At 40.1% G+C, this 20,778-nt stretch overlaps 1 protein-coding gene across 6 annotated transcripts in view; it reads right to left on the bottom strand.

The window, feature by feature from the left end:
• Nucleotides 1-20,778, bottom strand: part of zgc:162872 (BAR_ACAPs and ArfGap_ACAP domain-containing protein) — a 145,088-nt gene that overhangs the window by 65,943 nt on the left and 58,367 nt on the right. For 5 of the 6 annotated variants that reach the window (XM_048604196.1, XM_048604197.1, XM_048604198.1 and 2 more), the window contains exon 5: nt 8,908-8,966. The exons of the other annotated variant lie outside the window; for it this stretch is intronic. In XM_048604196.1, coding sequence (XP_048460153.1) covers nt 8,908-8,966 — 59 coding nt within the window. The remainder of the gene's footprint in view (nt 1-8,907; nt 8,967-20,778) is intronic. 6 annotated transcript variants of the gene reach the window in all.

Raw genomic sequence — 20,778 nt, 5'->3', positions numbered from 1 at the left:
TCTGTGCTGGATGCAGATGCCACCAGGAACCCAAACTCAAGCAAAATTTAAAAAAAAGTAAAGAAGGAAAGGAAAGCAGATGAGCCCCGGGCTCAGAAGCCCTACTCCACCGCTATCTTACCCTAAGTATTTTCAGAATATGGGTGTTACTTGGCTGAATTGATTTATCCTGTTTTGGACATACCTGGGCAATGTTCAACATTGTTTTGTAGATGTCAGCATTGCAGTACAGCCGGGACTGGTCTAGAATGGTGGTGCCTGAAACATATAGTCACATGTAGAAACATACCTTGCAAACTATGTCAGTCTGCTGTTTGCTGTGGAGCAGCTATTCTTAATTTTGACACAAGCCTCCTGATGGTAGTAATGAAAAATTCCGCAGGATCAACAGAGCTGGGTTTGCCTTTATGATTTCTGGTGCCTTCGTCTTTGTGAGCAGTCTATCCCATTTCTTTCACTTCATTTAAACTTGTATCAGTTTGGAACAAATGAGAAGCTCACCAGGCCATTTCAGATGGCATTTAAGGACAACAACATCACTATGGGTCTGAAGTTATGTCAGCTGACTTCTTTCCTTGATCATTGCATCAGGTAAGTTTGAGATAATCAACAAGTCTTAAATTCCAAATGTTTTAACCGAGATTAATTTCCAGCAGCTGTGGTGGGATTTGAACTCATGACAAAGCACTAACCTGGGTTTTTAGATTACTAGCCCAGTGATAACATCACTCCACCATCTCTCTACAATGTAGGGAAACAAAACAATCAAAATTCACACAGCAAAGTTTCCCCAAACAGCAATGCAATAAAAGACCACCTAATTTGTCATCATGATGTTAAAGTATTCTTCATTTCAAATATAATATACATAATACATCTGCACACCTAAGCAAAAAAGATCTTTCAGATGGAATTTCTTCACAAAATCAGACTAGATTCAAAAAGAAGTTTCAAAAATATTAAGGAATACAGTGGTGAATTAGAAATGCACTTTTCAACGACCATTTGGAAGATGGTAATTTAGTAATTAAAAATAAATAAGTTAATGACACAAGGAGAAAAATAAGGTACATGAATGTGCACTCGAAGAAAGTCTGGAAGAATTGATACCTGGGTTTCAAGTACCTATCCTTTTAAAAGAATGTTAAATGAAAATTTAAAAAGGCAACAGGGAGAACAAAGAGCCAAGAGATAATAGATTTATAGAAAGCATTGATCAGAAAATTCTGAACAACCATTATGGGAAATGCATCATAATTTTTGATAGTATACAAATGCACATTCACCAGAAACATACCAGGAGTTAGAAAATTACAGATATAAATGTCAATCTGAAATGCTGGGGTTACTTCCATCGGAGAAAAAAAGGCCAAGATTTGACGCAGAGATAGTAAGAACTGCCAATGCTGGAGTCAGAGAAGGGTCCCGACCCAAAACGTCAGCTTTCCTGCTCCTCTGATGCTGCCTGACTTGCTGTGTTCCTCCAGCTCCACACTGTTATCCAAGAATTGATGTAGTTAGATTTAAAAACTATATTGGGTTAAGAGAGAGTGAATCGAGGAAGAATACACTGAACATAGTAGATATGCTCCAAAGACCTTGCATTGTGTGGCCTTTATTTGTAGGTGCCCTGATTTTTCAAAAATAGCTGATGTACAATAAGTTGGACAAGCTAATATTCTGGGATAGCATATCTACTGTAATTTTCTTCCTTTTTGCCCTCTGGGACAATTCTTTCCGCCCACAGCAGCTGCTCATGCTTCATGTTTTGGGAGCTGTCAGCAGTTCATCAGTATCTGACTTACTGGTGCAATAGGGCTTTAAAATTTAGTTACAGACTGGAAGGCAAGACCATGTGGCATACCCTCAAATTATTTAACTTTCATAAATTTTTAACCAGATTTACCTTATAAAAATGTTGGTCCTGTTTAATGAGAATTATGGTTTTGTAATAGAAGTTCCAACAACCAGCAGTTAATTATTTCCCCTTCTTTGCATAAGCAGAAATTATGTTCACATTACCAATTGTATCCACTGCCCCTATTTTCCATCTTTATTTCTATCTCTATTCCCCTACCAGATTGTTCATTTTTCAACTTTCTCTCCAAAGCTTCATTTCCCACCACTACCTCCCCCCACCTAACTGTTGTTAGGTGCCCTTTTTGTTTGCAGGTGCACATTTGTACAGATTCCACTGTATTTCCCCTGAGAGAGTCAGTGAGGGAGGATCAATTTAAACATCAATATCAAGTCAAAATTAAGATTAAGAGATGCTGGAGGAATGGATGCTTTGTCAAAGGGAGAGGTTGTAAGACCGCAAGACGTAGGAGCAGAAGTAAGCTTTTCAGCCACTGCGTCTGCTCCACTAGTCAAATGGGATCCTGGTTCTCCTGATAATTCTCAATTCCACATTTCTGCTTTTTCCTATAACCACTGACTCTGTTACTAATTAAAAATCTGTCTTTCTGTCTATTCAGCCTTGAATATACTCAACAAAATATCTTTATTGCTCAGTGCTTTGAATAAAGAATTGGGAAGTCATGTTGAGGTTGCGCAGGACATTGATGAGGCCACTTCTGGAATACTGTATCCAGTTATGGTCATCCAGTTATAGGAAGATGATTGTTAAGCTGGAGAGGGTTCAAAAGAGATTTAGCAGGATGTTGCCAGGTATGGAAGGCTTGAATTATAAAGGAAGGCTGAAACTTTCACTGGAGTGTAGGAGGTTGAGACCCGACCTTGTAGTACTTTATAAAATAATGAGGGGTATAGATAGAGTTAATGGTGACTGTCTTTTCCCTAGGATGGGGGATTTCAAGACTAGGAAGTACATTTTTAAGGTGAGAAGAGAGATTTAAAAAGACATGAAGGGCAAATGTTTTATACAGAGGATGGTTGGTGCGTGGAATGAACTTCCTGAGGAAGTGGTGGATATGGGTACAATTACAATGTTTAAAAGACATTTGGATAAGTACATGAATAGTAAAGGTTTGAAGGGATATGGGTCAGGTGCAAGCAGGTGGGGCTAGTTTAGTTTGGGATTATGTTCGGCACGGACTGGTTGGACCGAACGGTCTGCTTCTGTGCTATATGACAATGACATGGTGATGTGACTAGTAGCATTTCATTTCTCCAACAAAAAGCCAGCACACTGTAAAAGCACTACCATGTTGTAAACTTCACATGGTTTTGTCAATAAAATTATTTGAAAACTGTTGAAATCAACTAGTCCAATTTCCTTCTTTCGGCTGTGTCACTTATGCCAATGGAATACGACACTCATCAAAAAAGATGCTTACGTAAGGCTTATCTATATCAGCACATTGCATGACAATTAATCCTTTAAAAAAGATCTTAGAACCATTACACATGAATAGCAAATTTAGATTCAATTAGGCAAGGAAGCACACTGTGAAGTACTGAGTCAAATGGGTGAACTGAGCAATGCATGTCTCAGTAATCTTTCCCATACTTTTCCAAACTGTCTACAGTAGGGCTCTCTCAAGCCAACAGCCAGCCAAGTCAGAGAGTCAGAGATGTACAGCACAGAAACAGACCCTTGGTCCAACTCATCCATGCCAACCAGATATTCTACATTAATTCTACACTATTCTACATTCAACCCGGAAAAGGGCGAAGTGATTCATTTTGGAAAGTCGAATTTGAATGCAGAATACAGGATTCATGGCAGTGTGGAGGAACAGAGGGATCTTGGGGTCCATGGCCACAGATCCATCAAAGTTGCCACCCAAGTTGATAGGGTTGTTAAGAAGGCGTATGGTGTGTTGGCTTTCATTGGCAGGGGGATTGAGTTTAAGAGCTGCAAGGTTATGTTGCAGCTCTATAAAACCCTGTTCATACCACACTTGGAATATTGTGTTCCGTTCTGGTCACCTCATTGTAGGAAGGAAGTGGAAGCTTCAGAGAGGGTGCAGAGGAGATTTACCAGGATGCTGCCTGGACTGGACGGCAGGTCTTGTCAAGAAAGGTTGAGGGAGCTAGGGCTTTTTTCATTGGAGCAAAGAAGGATGAGAGGTGACTTGATAGAGTGGATAGCCAGAGACGTTTTCCCAGGGCAGAAATGGCTATTTCAAGAGGGCATAATTTTAAGGTGATTGGAGGAAGGTATAGGGGAGATGTCGGGGGAAGGTATAGGGGAGATGTCAGAGGTAGGTTCTTCACACAGAGAGCGGTGGGCGTGTAGAATGCGCTGCCGGCGGTGGTAGTAGAGTCAGATACATTAGGTACATTTAAGCAACTCTTGGATAGGCACATGGAGGATAGTAAAATGAAGGGTATGCAGGTTAGTTTGATCTTCAAGTAGGATAATAGGTCGGCACAACATCGCGGGCCGAACAGCCTGTACTGTACTGTTCTATGTTTCTAATCTACTCCCACTTGCCAGCATTTGGCGTATATCCCTCTAAACCCTCCCTATTAATATACCCATCCAGATGACTTTTAAAAGTTGTAACTGTACCAGCCTCCACCAACTCCTCTGACAACTCATTCCACACACGCACCACCCTGTGCATGTGAAAGCTGCCCCTTAGGTCCCTTTTATATCTTTCCCCTCTCACCTTAAACTTCTGCTCTCTAATTTTAGATTCTCCTACCTGAGGAAAATGCCTTGACTATTCACCTCATCCACCCCTCACGATTTTATAAACGTCTGTAAGGTCAATCCTGATCCTCATCCTCCAACAGTCCAGAGAAAACAAGCCCAGCCTATTCAGCCTCTCCCTACAACTCAAACCCTCCAATTCCAGCAACATCTTTGTAAATCTTTTCTGAATCCTTTCAAGTTTCACAGCATTTTTCCTACAGCAGGGAGACCAGAATTTCATGCAGTATTCCAAACGTGGCCTAACCAATGTCCTGTACAGCCGCAACATGACCTCCCAACTCCTGTACTCAATGCACTGACCAGTAAAGGCAAGCATGCCAAATGCCTTTTCTACTACCTTGTCTACCTGAAACTCCACTTTTAACAAACTACGAACCTGCATCCGGAGATCTCTTCGTTCAGCATCATTCCCCAGGACCATACCATTAAGTGTACAAGTCCTGCCCTGATTTACCCTCCTAAAATGCAGCACCTCACATTTACCTAATTAAACTCCATCTGCTACTCCTCAGCCCATTTGCCCATCTGATCAAGGTCCCGTTATACTCTGAGGTAATCTGCTTCACTGTCCATTACACCACTAATTTTAAGGTCATCTCAAACTTACTAATCATACCTCCTATATTCACATTCAAATCATTTCTATAAATAACAAAAGCAGTGGATCCAGCACCAATCCTTGTGGCACACTGCTGGTCACAGGCCTTCAGTCTGAAGTGCAACCCTCTACTACCACCCTCAGTCTTCTACCTTCCAGCCAATTTTGTATCCAAATGGCTAGTTCTTCCTGTATTCTGTTTGATCTTGCCTTGCTAACCAGTCCACCGCACGGAACCTTGTCAAACGCTTTACTGAAGTCCAATATAGACATTGAAGACAGTGGTAGATATCAACAGAGAATGTTACACTAATGAGTTTCAGAGAAGCGACAATATGGCATGTTCAGAGACTGAGGAATCGCATAAGGCAAGGAGATCGGATTTTTATGAAACAGCTAATATGTAATTTAACAGCTGTAACACAAATTGCAGAAGGGCTATGAAGATCGGGTTTCACTGAAATAACAAACAGCAGTGCAATTTCATAACTGATGTGGAGGTCTAATATTTAGCTTCAGGTGCAGCTGTAGAGGTATTAGTGATTTACAGAGAAAAAAAAAAGTCACTGTCTAAAACTACAAGTGAAAAGGACAACCTTTGGTTTTAAGCCTGATCAGCTAAGTGTTTGATCTTAAGACTTATAGCACTTCTAAATCTTAACTTCCCTTTTGTAAAGCTATAATAGTGAATACCGTGAGGGCACATTTTTTCCTTTATGTTTATACAGTGATCGGTCTCTTGATTGACTTTTAATATTCCGGACTGGTATTAAGTTGTCACAGAACAGTGCTTTTGAGCAGTAAGACTGTGCTAATGCTGCGTTTTTGAACAAAGTGTGTTGCGGTTATTTTTAGGCACTTTCTGAGTCTGTTGATTGTTAAAGGGGGAGAAATGGCTTTAACTAGGATGATGTGCTCTTCCCATCAGATGTGGGAGATCAGGGAGAATATGAATGTTGCTGGAGACTACGTCTGCAGGAAGTGTGTTTGGTTGTGAATCCTATTGATATTCAATAGGAAAACAGAAAGGCTGAGGCTTGTACAGTAGACAAGGGGGAGCAAGTCAAATCAGCAAGGCAGACAAGAGCTTGGCAGAGAACGAGGTAAGACTGATAAATTAAACTGCATTTACTTCGATACAAGAGGCCAGAGAGGTAAAGCAAATGAACTTAGGGCAAGAGAGACAACAAGGTGCAGAGCTGGATGAACACAGCAGGCCAAGCAGCATCATAGGAGCAGTTGGGAACATTTCTTTTTCTTTATTCATTCACAGGATGATGGCGTCACTGGCCAGGCAGCATTTATTGCCCATCCCTAATTGCCCAGAGGGCAGTTAAGAGTCAACTACAATGCTGTGGGTCTGGGGTCACATGTAGACCAGGCCAGGTAAGGGTGGCAGTTTCCTTCCCTAAAGGACATTTGTAAACCAGATGGGTTTTTCCGACAATTGACAACGAATTCACAGTCATCATTAGACTGTTAATTCCAGATATTTATTGAATTCAAATTCCACCATCTGCCATGGTCCCCAGAACATTATCTAGGTCTGTGGATTAACAGTCCAGCAATAACACCACGAGGCCATTGCCTCCCCTTGGGTATGGCATGGGTATAACAGAAGCTTGGCTCAGGGATGGACAGGACTGGCAGCTTAATGTTCCAGGGTATAGTTGCTACAGGAAGGATAGAAAGGTTGGGGCAGGGACGACAGAGGAGGGGGAGTGGCGTTTTTGAATAGGGATAACATTACGGCTGTACTTAGGGAGCATATTCCTGGAAGATCTTCCAGTGAAGTTATATGGTGGAACTGAGAAATAAGAAAAGGGACGATCACCTTGTTCAGATTATATTACAAGCCCCCTAATAGTCAGCAGGACAGGCTGTAAAAGGAAAAGCCAGGAAAGTACAGATCAGTGAGCCTTACATCAGTGGTGGATAAGTTGTTGGAGGGGATGCTTAGGGATAGGATTACATGCATTTGGAAAGGCAAGGATGGATTAGAGATGTTTAACATTGTTTTGTGCATGAGATATTGTGTCTCACTAATTTGATTGAGTTTTTTTAAAGAGGTGACAAAGATGATTGAAGAAGACAGAACTGTAGATGTCATCTATATGTACGTCAGCAAAGCATTTGACAAGGTTCTGCATGGTAGACTGGTTAGTAAGGTGAGATCACATGGGATCCAGAGGGAGCTGGCCAATGGAATACAAATTGGCTTGAAAGTAGGAGACAGAGGGTAGTGGTAGAGGGTTGCTCTTCGGACTGGAGGCCTGTGACCAGCAGTGTGTCACAAGGATCGGTGCTAAGTCTGCTGCTTTTCATTATTTGTATAAACGATTTGGATGTGAGTACAGGAGGCATGGTTACTAAGTTTGCAGATGACACCAAATAGGTGGTGTGGTGGACAGTGAAGAGATTACCTCAATACAACAGGACCTTGATCAGATGGCCCAATGGGCGAAGGAGTAGGAGATGAAGTTTAATTTAAATAATTGTAAGGTGTTGCATTTTGGTAAAGCAAACCAGTGCAAGACTTGTATAGTTAATGGTAGGGGCCTGGGGAATGTTGCTGAACGAAGAGGCTTAGGGCTGCAGGGACACAGTTCCTTGAAAACGGAGTTGCAGCTAGACAGGGTGGTGAAGGTGGTGTTTGGCACGATAGCCTTCATTGGTTAGAACATTGAATACAGCCGTTGGTATGTCACGTTGCAGCTATACAGGACTTTGGTGAGGCTACTTTTAGAATACTGCATTCAAGTCTAGTCGCCCTTCGACAGGGAGGATGTTGTTAAACCTGAGAGGGTGCGGGCAAGTTTTGCAAGGATGTTGCCAGGATTGGACGGTTTAAGTTATAGGGAGGGGCGAGTATGCTGGGGCATTTTTCCATGAAGCGTTGGAGGCTGACCTTAGAGTTTTATAAAATCATGAGGGGCACGGATAGTGTGAATAGTCAAGGTTTTTTGCCTATGGTGAGGGAGTCCAAAACTAGAGGCCATATGTTTAAAGGTGAGAGGGGTAAGAATTTAAAAAGGATTGAGGGGTTAACTTTTCATGCAGAGAGTGATGCACGTATGGAACGAGCTGCCAGAGGAAGTGGGAGGCAGCAGATACAATTACAACATTTGAAAAGCATCTGAACGGATATATGAATAGGAATGATTTAGAGGGATATGGGTCAAATGCTGGCATATGGCACTAGATCTGATTGGGATGCCCAGTCGGCATGGACGAGATGAACCAAAGGGTCTGTTTCCATGTTTATGGCTCTATTGCGGCTTCTATAATGGTGAAAATTGATTCAGACTGATCTTTCAGCAGGAAAGAAGTTCCAACAATAATATAAAAATAATTAGATCCAGTACCACTGTCAGCATTATGTAAATGTTTAATTCTTGTAACTTTCACTACGGTGCAATATCTCAAAGTATGTTCACCTAAACCACTGCATGGCAACTACTTTTGTGCACTTAGACAGTAGCTGTTACGGGCGATACAGTTCACGAGAGGAAATTTTTTCTTGTTTCCAAACTGACATATCACTAAATGCAGAAATAGTATAACATTCCTAGTTTCACTGAGGTTCACAGACTTAAAATTTTTCATCTTTTCTGCAGTGTCTGATCATTTAAGTAAAGTTTAATGGTTAAAAGGTTAATAAGAACAAAAAAAAGATGCCTACTCTTTAACAAATGTCTGAAGTTGTAACTTGATGGATCTTTGGGCTTGGTCAAACAGAATCTGAAATAAAAAATAAAACATTTTACAATAGAGGAAAGAGTTACTAAAACTTAATTATTTAAAATCAACAGAAGCATTCATGGTGCATGATCGAGTGTAATTTTCTACTCATGGTCTGAGACTTCACATCCATAATAGTCTCTTATTCTTTAGTTAAAAACATGATATGAACAGGAATTATATCTAATGCTTGCTCTCATGCATTAAATATATTTAACATTTGTTCTTTACAGTTGCAATTGATTTTGTAACTGACAGCAAATTCCTTCATCTCCAGTGCTGAGGTTCTCATTAAGGGAAGTAACCATCATAAATTTTCAGTTCAGAACAATACATCCTAAAGAATTTTTCCATATCTCTCAAATCCCACAAATTATAATTCATATTCATGTGGATAAGAATACTTACTGCACCATGTCTAATAAACCATGAGTTACTGGTTTTGCAATAAGCTGATTAAAAGTCATTTATCATATAAAGAATATTCCATCTGTAAACAGTCAAGGTTCTGTTGATTACTCACAAAGTACATTTTTGCCATAACCACATACAAGTCACAGTTTCCAAATTATTTTCAGGCAAGGAAGTAGCTTGATTCTACGTTTTTGCAACAGGCTTTTCAAACTATTATCTCAGAAGTCACAGTTTTAAATCTTTCTGTGGTAAATCTTATTCAACAGCAAGTCTCCATCTCTACTACAACTCAGGAAGTTCATAATTTTTCTTACTCTCGCCATATAATACTTTTAATCACTTTTCTTAGTATTAATAAATGCTGAGATAGTTAGCCTTCAGGCACATCACCCTAGTGGTTATTCCTCACATTAAGGCTTTGTTATGATTTATGTTGACGCCAATAATTTTTAAAGGGAGAAATTAGAACTAAATCACTTAATAGCTAAAGAATAGCACAACAGATTTCACATTTTAAAATGTATATTTGATTGACTGAACATTTTGATATAGTAGGCAATTTATATACTTTAAATAGAGAGGCACTTTCCACTTTTATACTTAACGTACATTGTACTGGCCATGACATTACAGCCTACGGTTGCTCTCAACTTCCAATAGGTTGCTGTATCCCTGTTTCACCAAATAGTAACTTTAAATGACTATCTCAAAGCACTTCCCTTACTTCAGTAACTTTCTTAAATCCACTACCAGCATTAAAAGGCTGTCCCAATGATTCTTTGCCTCTGACCATGCCAGGGTGAATTTCCCTGAATCTTTAAATGACTGAGGGATGCGTCACTTCATTGAAAGACCATCTTCTCTCTCTCCCTCCTGCATCAAACGTGGTGGCTTAGAAAGCCATGCAGCCTCCTCTCTGCTGACCTCACAAGACTGCTGTATGTCTGATAATCATTGATTTGAACAGAAGCCCATAACCTGATTTCAAAAATGGTTTCCTCTGCCCTCTTCCCCATGGAAACTGAAACATATTGCCCTTAACTCCAGTTGGAAATGCTGATTCTTGATCCCAATTATCTTTCACATCAGAAGCAAATGAACCATTATAGTCCAACTGCTCACAATCTGATACTCCAATATATTTCTGGGTCCTACGTAGACTCAGCACTTAACCATTGTGATGCAGAGACTGTTGCCATTGTCTCCAACCACAAACACCTCAAACTATCATCCCAACCTCCTCCCCTTGGAAACTGCAAAGAAACTAAGCAAATGTTTCAGGTATGTCTTCATTGGGAAAATAATAGTGAATCTAAGGATTAGTGTAAAAGAAGTGCTTCTACCCAGGTAACTTAATAGGACTTAAAGTAGATGAATCACTTGGACTAGGTGGTTTACATTCCAGAGTGATGAAGAATTTGGCTGCAGAGATATAGTGAAAATGCTACAATCTGTAATAAAGGATATGATAATAGGGCAACAAGATAATTATAGTAGGATTGGACAGTCAACATAGATTTATAAAAGTGTCTTGTGGTGCAGTAACATGGTCTCTACCTCTGAAGGTCAGAACACGTCTTAATAGGTTGATTAAAATGTATAAATTTCTTGAAATGAAAGTCAAACCTGTTGGAGCTTTTTGGAAGATATAACAAGCAGAACAGATAACAGGAAATTGGTAGATATGACATGATTAGAATTTCAGACAACTTTTGATTAGATCCTCATGACAGCTTAGTAAACAAAATTAAGACCACACAGAATTGGACGGCATATATTGGTAAGATTGAGAACGTTTTAATGGACTGAGAACAGGGAGTAGGAATAAATAGATCATTAACAGGTTAGAAGGCCACAACTAGTGGGTACCGCAAGGATCAGTGTTTGGGCTCCAGCTATTCACCATCTAAATCAATAATTAGATATGGGGGATCAATTCAATATTTTCAAGTTTGCAGGTGACACAAATCTAGGTGGGAGTTATTAAACACTAACAGTAAGGTGAGCCAGGAGGTCTTGGTTCAAGTCCCACCTGGTCCAGGGGTATCAAAGAATATCTGAACCCCGAACAGTGAAATTCTGGTTAGACAAAGTCCAGGGACATAATTTCTCAGCAAAGTTTTATTCCACCTCACAGGTTCAAACAGAAAACAGTGATTAGACACACACTTAGACACACTCACACATACCCTTTCCACTCAATTATCCCCTGATCATTATAACCATCACATGTTCTTCCGTTCCATTTCTACTAGATCAGACAGATAACATCCTTTCATATACACATAATTAAAACAATAACCAATGGTAAACTGAGATAGCTAAGGAGTTGCAACTCTTGCTGACAAGCACGACATCTGGGGCATCTCCAGTGGCACCAAGGTGATATATAGATCCAACACCCTTGGCCTCAAGCCATTGTGGATTAAGGATGGGACCATTTTAAGAAGCAGAGAAAACATCAGCCTCCGGAGAGAACATTTCAAGAACTCCTATACTGTGAAACACTGTAGATGAGGAAGTGTTTCAGCAAATCCCCCAACTCTCCAAAGATGATCTTTGACTTCTACCACACTAGATGGTAGTCTACGTTGCCATGAAACACACAAAAATGGAAAAGTTGCACAAGTGGACGGGATTCCAGCAGAGATTTCCAAACGTGGAGGAGCAGAGTTTAGCCGTCATCTCAAATCAACTGCTCCTGAAAATCTGGGACAAAGATGAAATTCCTGCCATTCTCAGGGACACTGCCACCACCACTGTCTTCAAGAAATGAAATGGACTGTGAGAATTAGTGCAGAATCTCCCTACTCTCCATCATCAGGAGGATTATCGCCCAAGTCTTCGCTAAGTGCCTTGTCACAGTCTCTGAAGAAATTCTTCTGGGAAGTCAGTATGGCTTCTGACTAAACCATGAAACTATGGACATTTTCACTGCTTGACAACTCCAAGAGAAATGCCAGGAACAACAGCAACCACTCAACGTGACCCTCAATTCATGCGACCAAGATGTTTAACTCAGGTCAACCCTAAAGTGCTAGGGAAGACCTATGTCAATGGCTAGTCAGAGAAATTCATCAACGTCCTCAGTCTCCTCCATGACAAGATATCAGCGACGATCCTGCCTAATGGCAACATGACAGAATCCTTTGAGGTCAAAACGGACTCAGGCAGGATTGTGTCATCGCCCTCTACCCTTTTCTCCATCTTAATTGTCACCAAGCTTCACCTTGTTAAGAACAAGCTTCCCAGTGGTGTGGACATTGTTTACAGATGAACAGAAAACCTTTCAACCTCAACCACTATCTTGGAAAGTAATCATCAACCCTCGCTTAATGACTTTGTGGAAGCATACCAAAGAATTGGTCTGGGCCTCAACCTCAAGACGGCTCAAATCCTTTACCAACTCATCACAGGGCAAGTTCCTATCTATCCCTCACTAACATTAAGATTAATAAAGAAAACCTTCCAAACATGGAACATTTTCCTTTCCTGAAGTCACCTCTCATCTAAAACTACATCAACCAGGAGATCTAACATCACATCCAATCAGTGAGCATCACTAAGGATGAGAGAGTTTTTGATGGTTGCAATATCTGTACTGATACCAAGATCTTTATGTATAAGGTAGTCATCCTTCCAACTCTTCTATACGGCAATGAAAATTGGACTATGTCTAAATGCCACTTCCAGGCCCTGCAGGAGTACCAGAAACACTGTTAAAGATGGATTCAGTGTATCATCTGAAGATGAATATTCTAATATCACCATTCTTGAAAGAGCCAGAATGACATCTATGATCATCCAAAACCAACTCCGCTTGGGCGGGCCACATGCTGAGTACGTCCAAGTTCTGACTACCAAAGCAAATAGTCTTGGTCCAGATTAAGGGAGACACTCAAACAAGAGGAGGACCAAGGAAATGCTTCAAAGGACTCCCTCAAGTCTTTCTTAAAGAAATGCAACATAAACATCAACACCTGGGTGAGCCTTGCTCAGAAGAAACCAACTTGGAGGAATCTCTTGTACAAAGGGGCACAATTCTTCAAGAACGTCCATCTGCAAGACATAGTACAGAAAAGGAACTGGAGAAAGGAATGCCAGTAAATCGAGGCCAAGGACCAATTCTACCTTCCAGAAAAACCTGCCAAACATGTGGTCAGAGATGCAGCTCTAGGATCAAGCTCATCAGCCATACAAGGACCCACAGAATGCATGAGAGTGACATGGGGTTCCCGAGTGGACGATGTTTGCAAGTCAATGCTGGTGATGAATAATGAATAAGCAAAGGAAATACAAAATGACATTAGATTGTGTCCTCATTTTATTTTTTCAGTGTATATTAAAAGTTCCAAAACATCCTCTTGCCAGTATTTCTAATAGTTTCTTACAGCTTGCTCATTTCCTTATAAAGTAAAGTAAAGTAAAGTAATCAAATAGTTGACTGCTGCTATCTACCCATTTCAACTCAGAGATTTCTCTATACTGTAATATTGATCCTGCTATTTTTTCCACTCAGGGCATTTCGCTCAATATACATTATTCCACAGCATGTCAATGAAACATTCAATGGATATTGCAGCTGAATCCCTTTTTGGAATTTCTTCAGACTTTTGCCAAGAAAAATGCCTTTCCTATCACCTCAGCAACAGTGAGAGTTTCTGCCACTAAGATACTTTTTAACAAGTCATCTGATCATTTAGATTCAAGCCAAAGGGCAACATTTATCTCCCTGTCCTGCACTTTAGAACCAATGACAAAATTACATAAGAAGCAACATTATAAACACCAAGTTTCACATTTCCGGCATTTCTCATCTATAGAAATTTCAGAATAATATCCACTTTTAATTCATTTGGCATTTTTCATAGTTGTATTTGACTCTAAGATCACAAAATTAGCATCTGGCCCTGATCAGGTGCCCAGACAATTCAGCTGTCCTGTTAGAATTTGTAATAGGTTGTAATTCGCAATCCATAATTCACCCCACTTCTACTAAATGCAATGGGGCTAACATCTTCCAAATAAAATCGTTAATGCAAAGTGACATTCAATTCATTTATTCTGTACTTTAAGCCTCAGAAGGCTGACTTTCAACTTCTGCTTTAAGCCCAGATATGACAATATTTTCAAGTTCAATGCTCCCAACCCACAAAACTAATAATAATAATACAATAATAATAATAATAATAATAATAATAATAACTTGATAGAGGTGTACAAAATGATCAGAGGTATAGATAGGAGTGGACAGCCAGAGACTTTTTCCAAGGGTAGACGCAGCTATTACGAGGGGGCATAGTTTTAAAGTGAGTGGAGGTAGATATAAGGGAGACGTCAGAGGTAGGTTCTTTACTCGGGGTGGTAGGGGCATGGAATGCATTGCCGGAGAGGGTAGTGGAGTCGGCCTCATTAGGGGCATTTAAGCTGCTATTAGATAGGCATATGGATGGTAGTATAAGGTAGGGGTGGAGGTTAGATAGACCTTAGGATTAGGGTAAAAGTTCGGCACAACATCGTGGGCCGAAGGGCCTGTACTGTTCTATGTTCTAACACATGCTCCATAAAGATACCTGCAAGTCGCCCCCAAATAGTGCAAATAATGCATTACAAGGTCTGCTTTCTACCAGAGACGGTCAACTTTTAATATGACACACCTTTCTGAGAATTATCAAATTCTAGAAGCCATATACACATTTATTTAACTTCTAGACTGACTCCACTATGTTCAGCATCTCTTTTGGAGGATGAGCAAGCACTTCCCATTTGAGTGGATTTCACTGCAAAAATGCAGTTTCAATATCAAATGATCTTCATTCCCAGACGTTTCTTGCTAACATTGCCAAGAAAATCATCAAAATTATTCTTCCTGCTGTAGGTTAACGTATTTTTAGATCTTGGTCCCCCAGCTCTTCTTCAAAGCCCCAGAATACTAAATCAAGGCCAGTGGCACAAGTTGCATCAAGACTTTTCTGTGAATTTTAATGACGATATCTTGTAATGTGTACGCTCTAAATTCTCTATAGATTTGTAACGGTTGCCGATTGACAGCTTTTATTCATTTTTCTTCAGATTTGTTCATTGTCACTAAGACTTTCTAACCACATGGTGTTCTGCTCCTGGTGGCATTCCTGACCTATATTAAATTCTTTGACCTTATCAAGCTACACCTATCTGTGTTTCTGTTTGAGGACTGTTACCGCTTGGTCTCCCCTTATTATGATTTTTTCCAATGATGTCTTTCTGTGGACACATTCTCTCGCAGAATTACTGTCTGAGCCTATATAGTGTAACCTTGCCTTCCATCTTTATACTTCATGTTCCCAATCCACTGGGCTAGCTTCCTGCCCCTCACCCTGTACATTCAACCAGTTACGTTTTCCAGTGCCTTCCCCACTCTACTTATGATAGTCATTTTTCAGCATTGGCTAGCCCCTTCTGGTAACCATGTGATTTCAGTTCCCAGTTTTGGTAGTTGCGTTTTGAGACCTCTTTCCAGTCTTCAAATTTGATCAGTCCGTCATCAGTAAAATTGTCAGTTGCAGCAATCTGGTCTTCGTAGCTGTATAACATGCGGTTATGAGAATTATCTGATCCCTCGTTACGTTCAATAACTCCTTTAGAATATGCAAACTTGCAACCATAACAAGCAAACTTGAATAGTGTACCAGTCTACTTCTCACATTGTATAAAATTATTATTTTTCTGACTTTACTAATCAACTTTACCAGCCCTCTCCACATGTTAAGCCCTTCTCTCTTTTATAATAAATGTCTCCCTAATTAAAACTGGTTACAATGGCCTTGCATTGTGTTTTCTGAAGATTCGACATTAAAGCCTTCTTGCTTGTGTACAGTGCATTCCAATTTTCAAAAAGGTAGAGCTAAGTGGTCCATTCCCAAGCTGGGGCTGATCACGTATTACTGATGCAACTTCAGGATTTCCATCAAAAACTAACTAATATTGCCTACATCCTTCAAACATTTGTAACAAATTCTTAGCTTGGATAGTCTACACTAGTGTAGATAATAATTTATAATTTGACTGGTCTGCCAAAATTTAATGAACTATTTAGTCTATTACAATATGGTTACTGTCACAAACTCTATCTCTGAAAGAGCTGTCTTCAGTTGCATTCCTAGCTATTAAGTTCATATTTGCACAAAAGTGCTCTAAAATTCATTGTTAGCAAACACATTCTATACCCCCACCACATTCCGATTATCGGTGAGAAACTTTACCAGTGTCTAAGTCCGGTCCGTATCCATATTTCATTACATTGTACCCAATTATTCTACATTTATTATGCATTACTTTTGACTGACTAAATCTGGTTGTCAAATCTACAAAATGTCATTTTTCCTCCTTTATCCTTTAAGTCTACTGTCATTACCTCAGGTGAAATCACTGGCTACAGAATGATTTACTTTAAGCAACGACAATTCCCTTTGGTATTTCTTACAAATCGTACATCTATCATTAACCTCTTCTATAAGCTTATTGTATAATTCTGCATCCTTTACTCAAAATTTGAGTCTTTTGGAGGATGGACAGGCAAATTAACTAAGCAGTTTTAACAGTTATATTTTTGTCTAAAAGTCAGAGATGTCCAGCACAGAAACATACCCTTCAGTCCAACTGATCCATGCCGACCAGATATCCTAAATTAATTTAGTCCCATTTGCCAGCATTTGGCCCATATCCCTCTAAACCCTTCATATTCATATACCTATCCAGGTGCCTTTTAAACGTTCTAATCATACCAGCCTCCAACATTCTCTCTGGCAGCTCATTCCATGCAAGCACCACCCTCTGCGTGAAAAAGTGGCCCCTTGGGTCCCTTTTAAATCTTTCCCCTCTAACATTAAATCTATGCCCTCTAGCTTTGGACTCCCCCCACCCCAGGGAAAAGATGTTGTCCATTTACCCTATCCACACCCCTCATGATTTTATGAACTTCTACAAAGGTCACCCCTCAGCATCCAACACTCCAGGAAAAATAGCCCCTCCCTGTAGCTCAAACCCTCCAACCCTGGTAACATTCTTGTCAATCTTCTCTGAATCCTTTCTAGTTTCACAATATCCTTCCCATATCAGGAAGAACAGAACTGCACACAGTATTCCAAAAGTGGCCTAACCAATGTCCCGTACAGCTGTAACATGACCTACCAACTCCTATATTCAAAGCTCTGACCAATAAAGGCAAGCATACCAAACGCCTTCTTCACTATCCTATCTATCTGCGACTCCACTTTCAAGGAACTACGAACCTGCGCTCCAAGGTCTCTTTGTTCAGCAACACTCCCCAGGACCTTACCGTTAAGTGTATAAGTCCTGCCTAATTTGCCTTTCCAAAATGTTTCTAAATTTCTGCCCCAATATCAGTAACACATCTTTAATTTCTTTAATCAAGAGGACATAAGGCAGGAAAGGATTACAGCAGTCACCCAGGTGTATAAATTGCATATTGACAAATTTTCCAAATAGAATAGCTTTATTGTTTTTTTTCATATCCAGTTTAAATTACATGTTTTCCTTCAATTATCTGCTTAGTTGCAGTGGTATTCCATTGGCCACCACATCCATGTTAATAAACTGGCTAATCCAGCTACATTACAAAATATGGCCACTCTTCAAAATATTTTAGTAGATTATCACCCCAAATTTGAAACTGGCGGAACTCAAATTCTTTAACATTGAGCAATGAGCAGTGAAACAGAGTCTAAAGTAGCATTTCAGCCAGTCTATTCCATACATATAGACATGCATCCGGTGTCTAATTCTGCACAACTGAAAGATTCTGCCACCATCACGCCAATCACTGCACTGAAACTTGTGACCAATTAAATTCCTTCTCTTTGACCCATATTTCCATGTTCTTCTGAATCTTCTGTTTAATATTTAGCTTTGAATAAGCTACTATATTCTGAATTTATCTGGATGAACACAGATCTAACAACTTTTAAGAAACTCGATTCGACTCGGGGGAAATCTCTCCACTGGCTGGAGTCATACCTGGCACATAGGAAGATGGCTGTGGTTGCTGAAGGGCAGTCACTTTAGCTGCAGGAGTTTCTCAGGGTAGTGTCCTGGGCCTAACCATCTTCAGCTGCTTTACCAATGATCTTGTCTCCATTATAAATGATCAGAATTGGGAATGTTCACCAATGATTGCACAAGTGTTCAGCACCATTTGCAACTTCAGGTTACAGTCCATGCCAAAAAAAGCAAGACCTGGATAATACCCAGGGTTGGGCTGAAAGTAACAAATAACATTTACCCCATACAAATATTGGATAATGACATCACCACCTTTTGACATTTAATGCCATTACCATTGCTGAATCCCCCATTATCAACATTCTAAGGGTTACCATGGGCCAGAAACTCAACTGAAGTAGTCACATAAATACAATGGTTACAAGAGCAGATTGGAAGCTAGGAATACTGCAGCAAGTACCTCACCTCCTGATCCCCCCACAAAGCATGACCTAACTTGTGCCTTATAGATGGTGGAGTATGACAGAATACTCCTCACTTGCCTGGATGAGTGCAGCTCCAACAACACTCAAGAGGCTCGACACCATCCAGAACAAAGTAACCTGCTTGATTGGCACCACTGCCCCAAATATCCACTCACTCCACCACCAATGCTGAGCAACAGCAGTGTGCACTAGAGAAATTTACCAAGGCTCCTCAAACAGCACTTTTCAACCCACAACTATTACTATCTAGTAGGACAAGGGAAGCAAACACATGGAAATACCGTCACATGCAAGATCCGCACCAAATCATACACCGTCCTGACTTGGAAATAGATCACTGTTCCTCTAGTATCAGTGGGTTGAAATCCTGGAACTCTCTCCCTAACAGCGCACCGAAAAAAATACTGCAGCAGTTCTAGGCAGCACCTCACCACCATCTTCTCAAGACCAACTAGGAAAGGGCAATAAATGCTGGCCTAGATAGCGTCACCTACATTCCATGAATGAATAAAAATAATACCACCCACTCTCCTTGTTGCCACCAAAACAGAAAGATTCCACCTTGTTGAACAACGTCAGATAACGTTGTCAGAAGCTATATTTACATGAGAATTGTGAAGTCCCAAGGTTAGATCCTTGAACACCCCAGTAACACAGCTTTTAAAACACTGTGATATTAAGTTTCAAAGTTATTAAACCCAACTAGTTCTAAATGTCTCCCCTACTTACACTGCTTAATTTTACAGACAGAACTAGTGAACTCACATGGTAAAATTCTTTCACAAAAATAGTTTACCAAAGATACAGACAAATTTAAAGTTGCCATCATGACTTTGTTTGGCTATTCACTGCTCTATAATCATGTACATTATGCACTATACCACCAAAATTCACAGCTTGGTGTTAATTGGCAAACTTGATATTTGATTCACATATTAAAACAAATATTCTACTTTATCCATTACTTGAACATCATTAATCAAGCCATTGTTCTATTCGTCTATTCTTCGTTTCACAAAAACACAGATAACCCGCTAGTTTGCGATGGCAAATTGACTAAATCAGTGCATTTGAAATGACAAATTATTGCAGATTCCCAAATTCTCAAACTCCGACTTATCTGATAGGTAGACGTATAAATTGTTTGATTGCCCAGAAAGATTGAGCATTTCTTTGTATTGTTGAATTTTAACACAAATTCACAATCTATAACTTCATAACAGGCACAGCACCTTACTCTTATTATCATCTAGCAGAATATCAACCCTGGTCCAAAGTAGACAGCATGCCTTCCTGCAACCCAGGCATACTTAAAATGAAGGGTCAACCTCACGAAAGTACAACAAGACTAAGTCCTGCGTGTCAAAAACCGTAAGCTGCAAGTGACAGGATAGATCTATCTCACAACCTACAGATCAAACCTAAGCTCTGCATCCTGCCACATTTACTCAGGAATGGTGGTGGGCAATTAAGTCACTAACAGGAGGAACTAGCAGCTCCACAACTGGGGAGCCCAAGACAAAAGACAAGGCTGAAATATTTGCACCCAACTTCAGCCAGAAACATCAAGTGGATGATCGATTTCAATTTCTTCCTGACATCCCCAGGATCACAAGTGTCAGTTTTCAATGTAATTCACCCCATAATAAATCAAGAAATAGTTGAAAGCATGAATACCACAAAAGGCCTTGACAACAATCTAGCAATACTAGTGAAGACTTGCACTCCAGAAGCTCTAGCTTAGCAATCCTAGTAAAACTACATCAATAGAATCTATCCAACAATGTGAAAGTTGCTCAAGTGCATCCCATGCACAAAATGTAGGATGAATCTTTCCCAATCACCACAATATCAGTCTACTTTGTATCATCATTATCAGAGGGATGGAACTGGTTATCAACATCACCATTAAC

This window comes from Rhincodon typus, chromosome 13 (genome assembly GCF_021869965.1).
Source record: "Rhincodon typus isolate 14 chromosome 13, sRhiTyp1.1, whole genome shotgun sequence".
Lineage (NCBI taxonomy): Eukaryota > Metazoa > Chordata > Chondrichthyes > Orectolobiformes > Rhincodontidae > Rhincodon > Rhincodon typus.
This window is presented reverse-complemented; position numbering and strand designations above follow the sequence as displayed.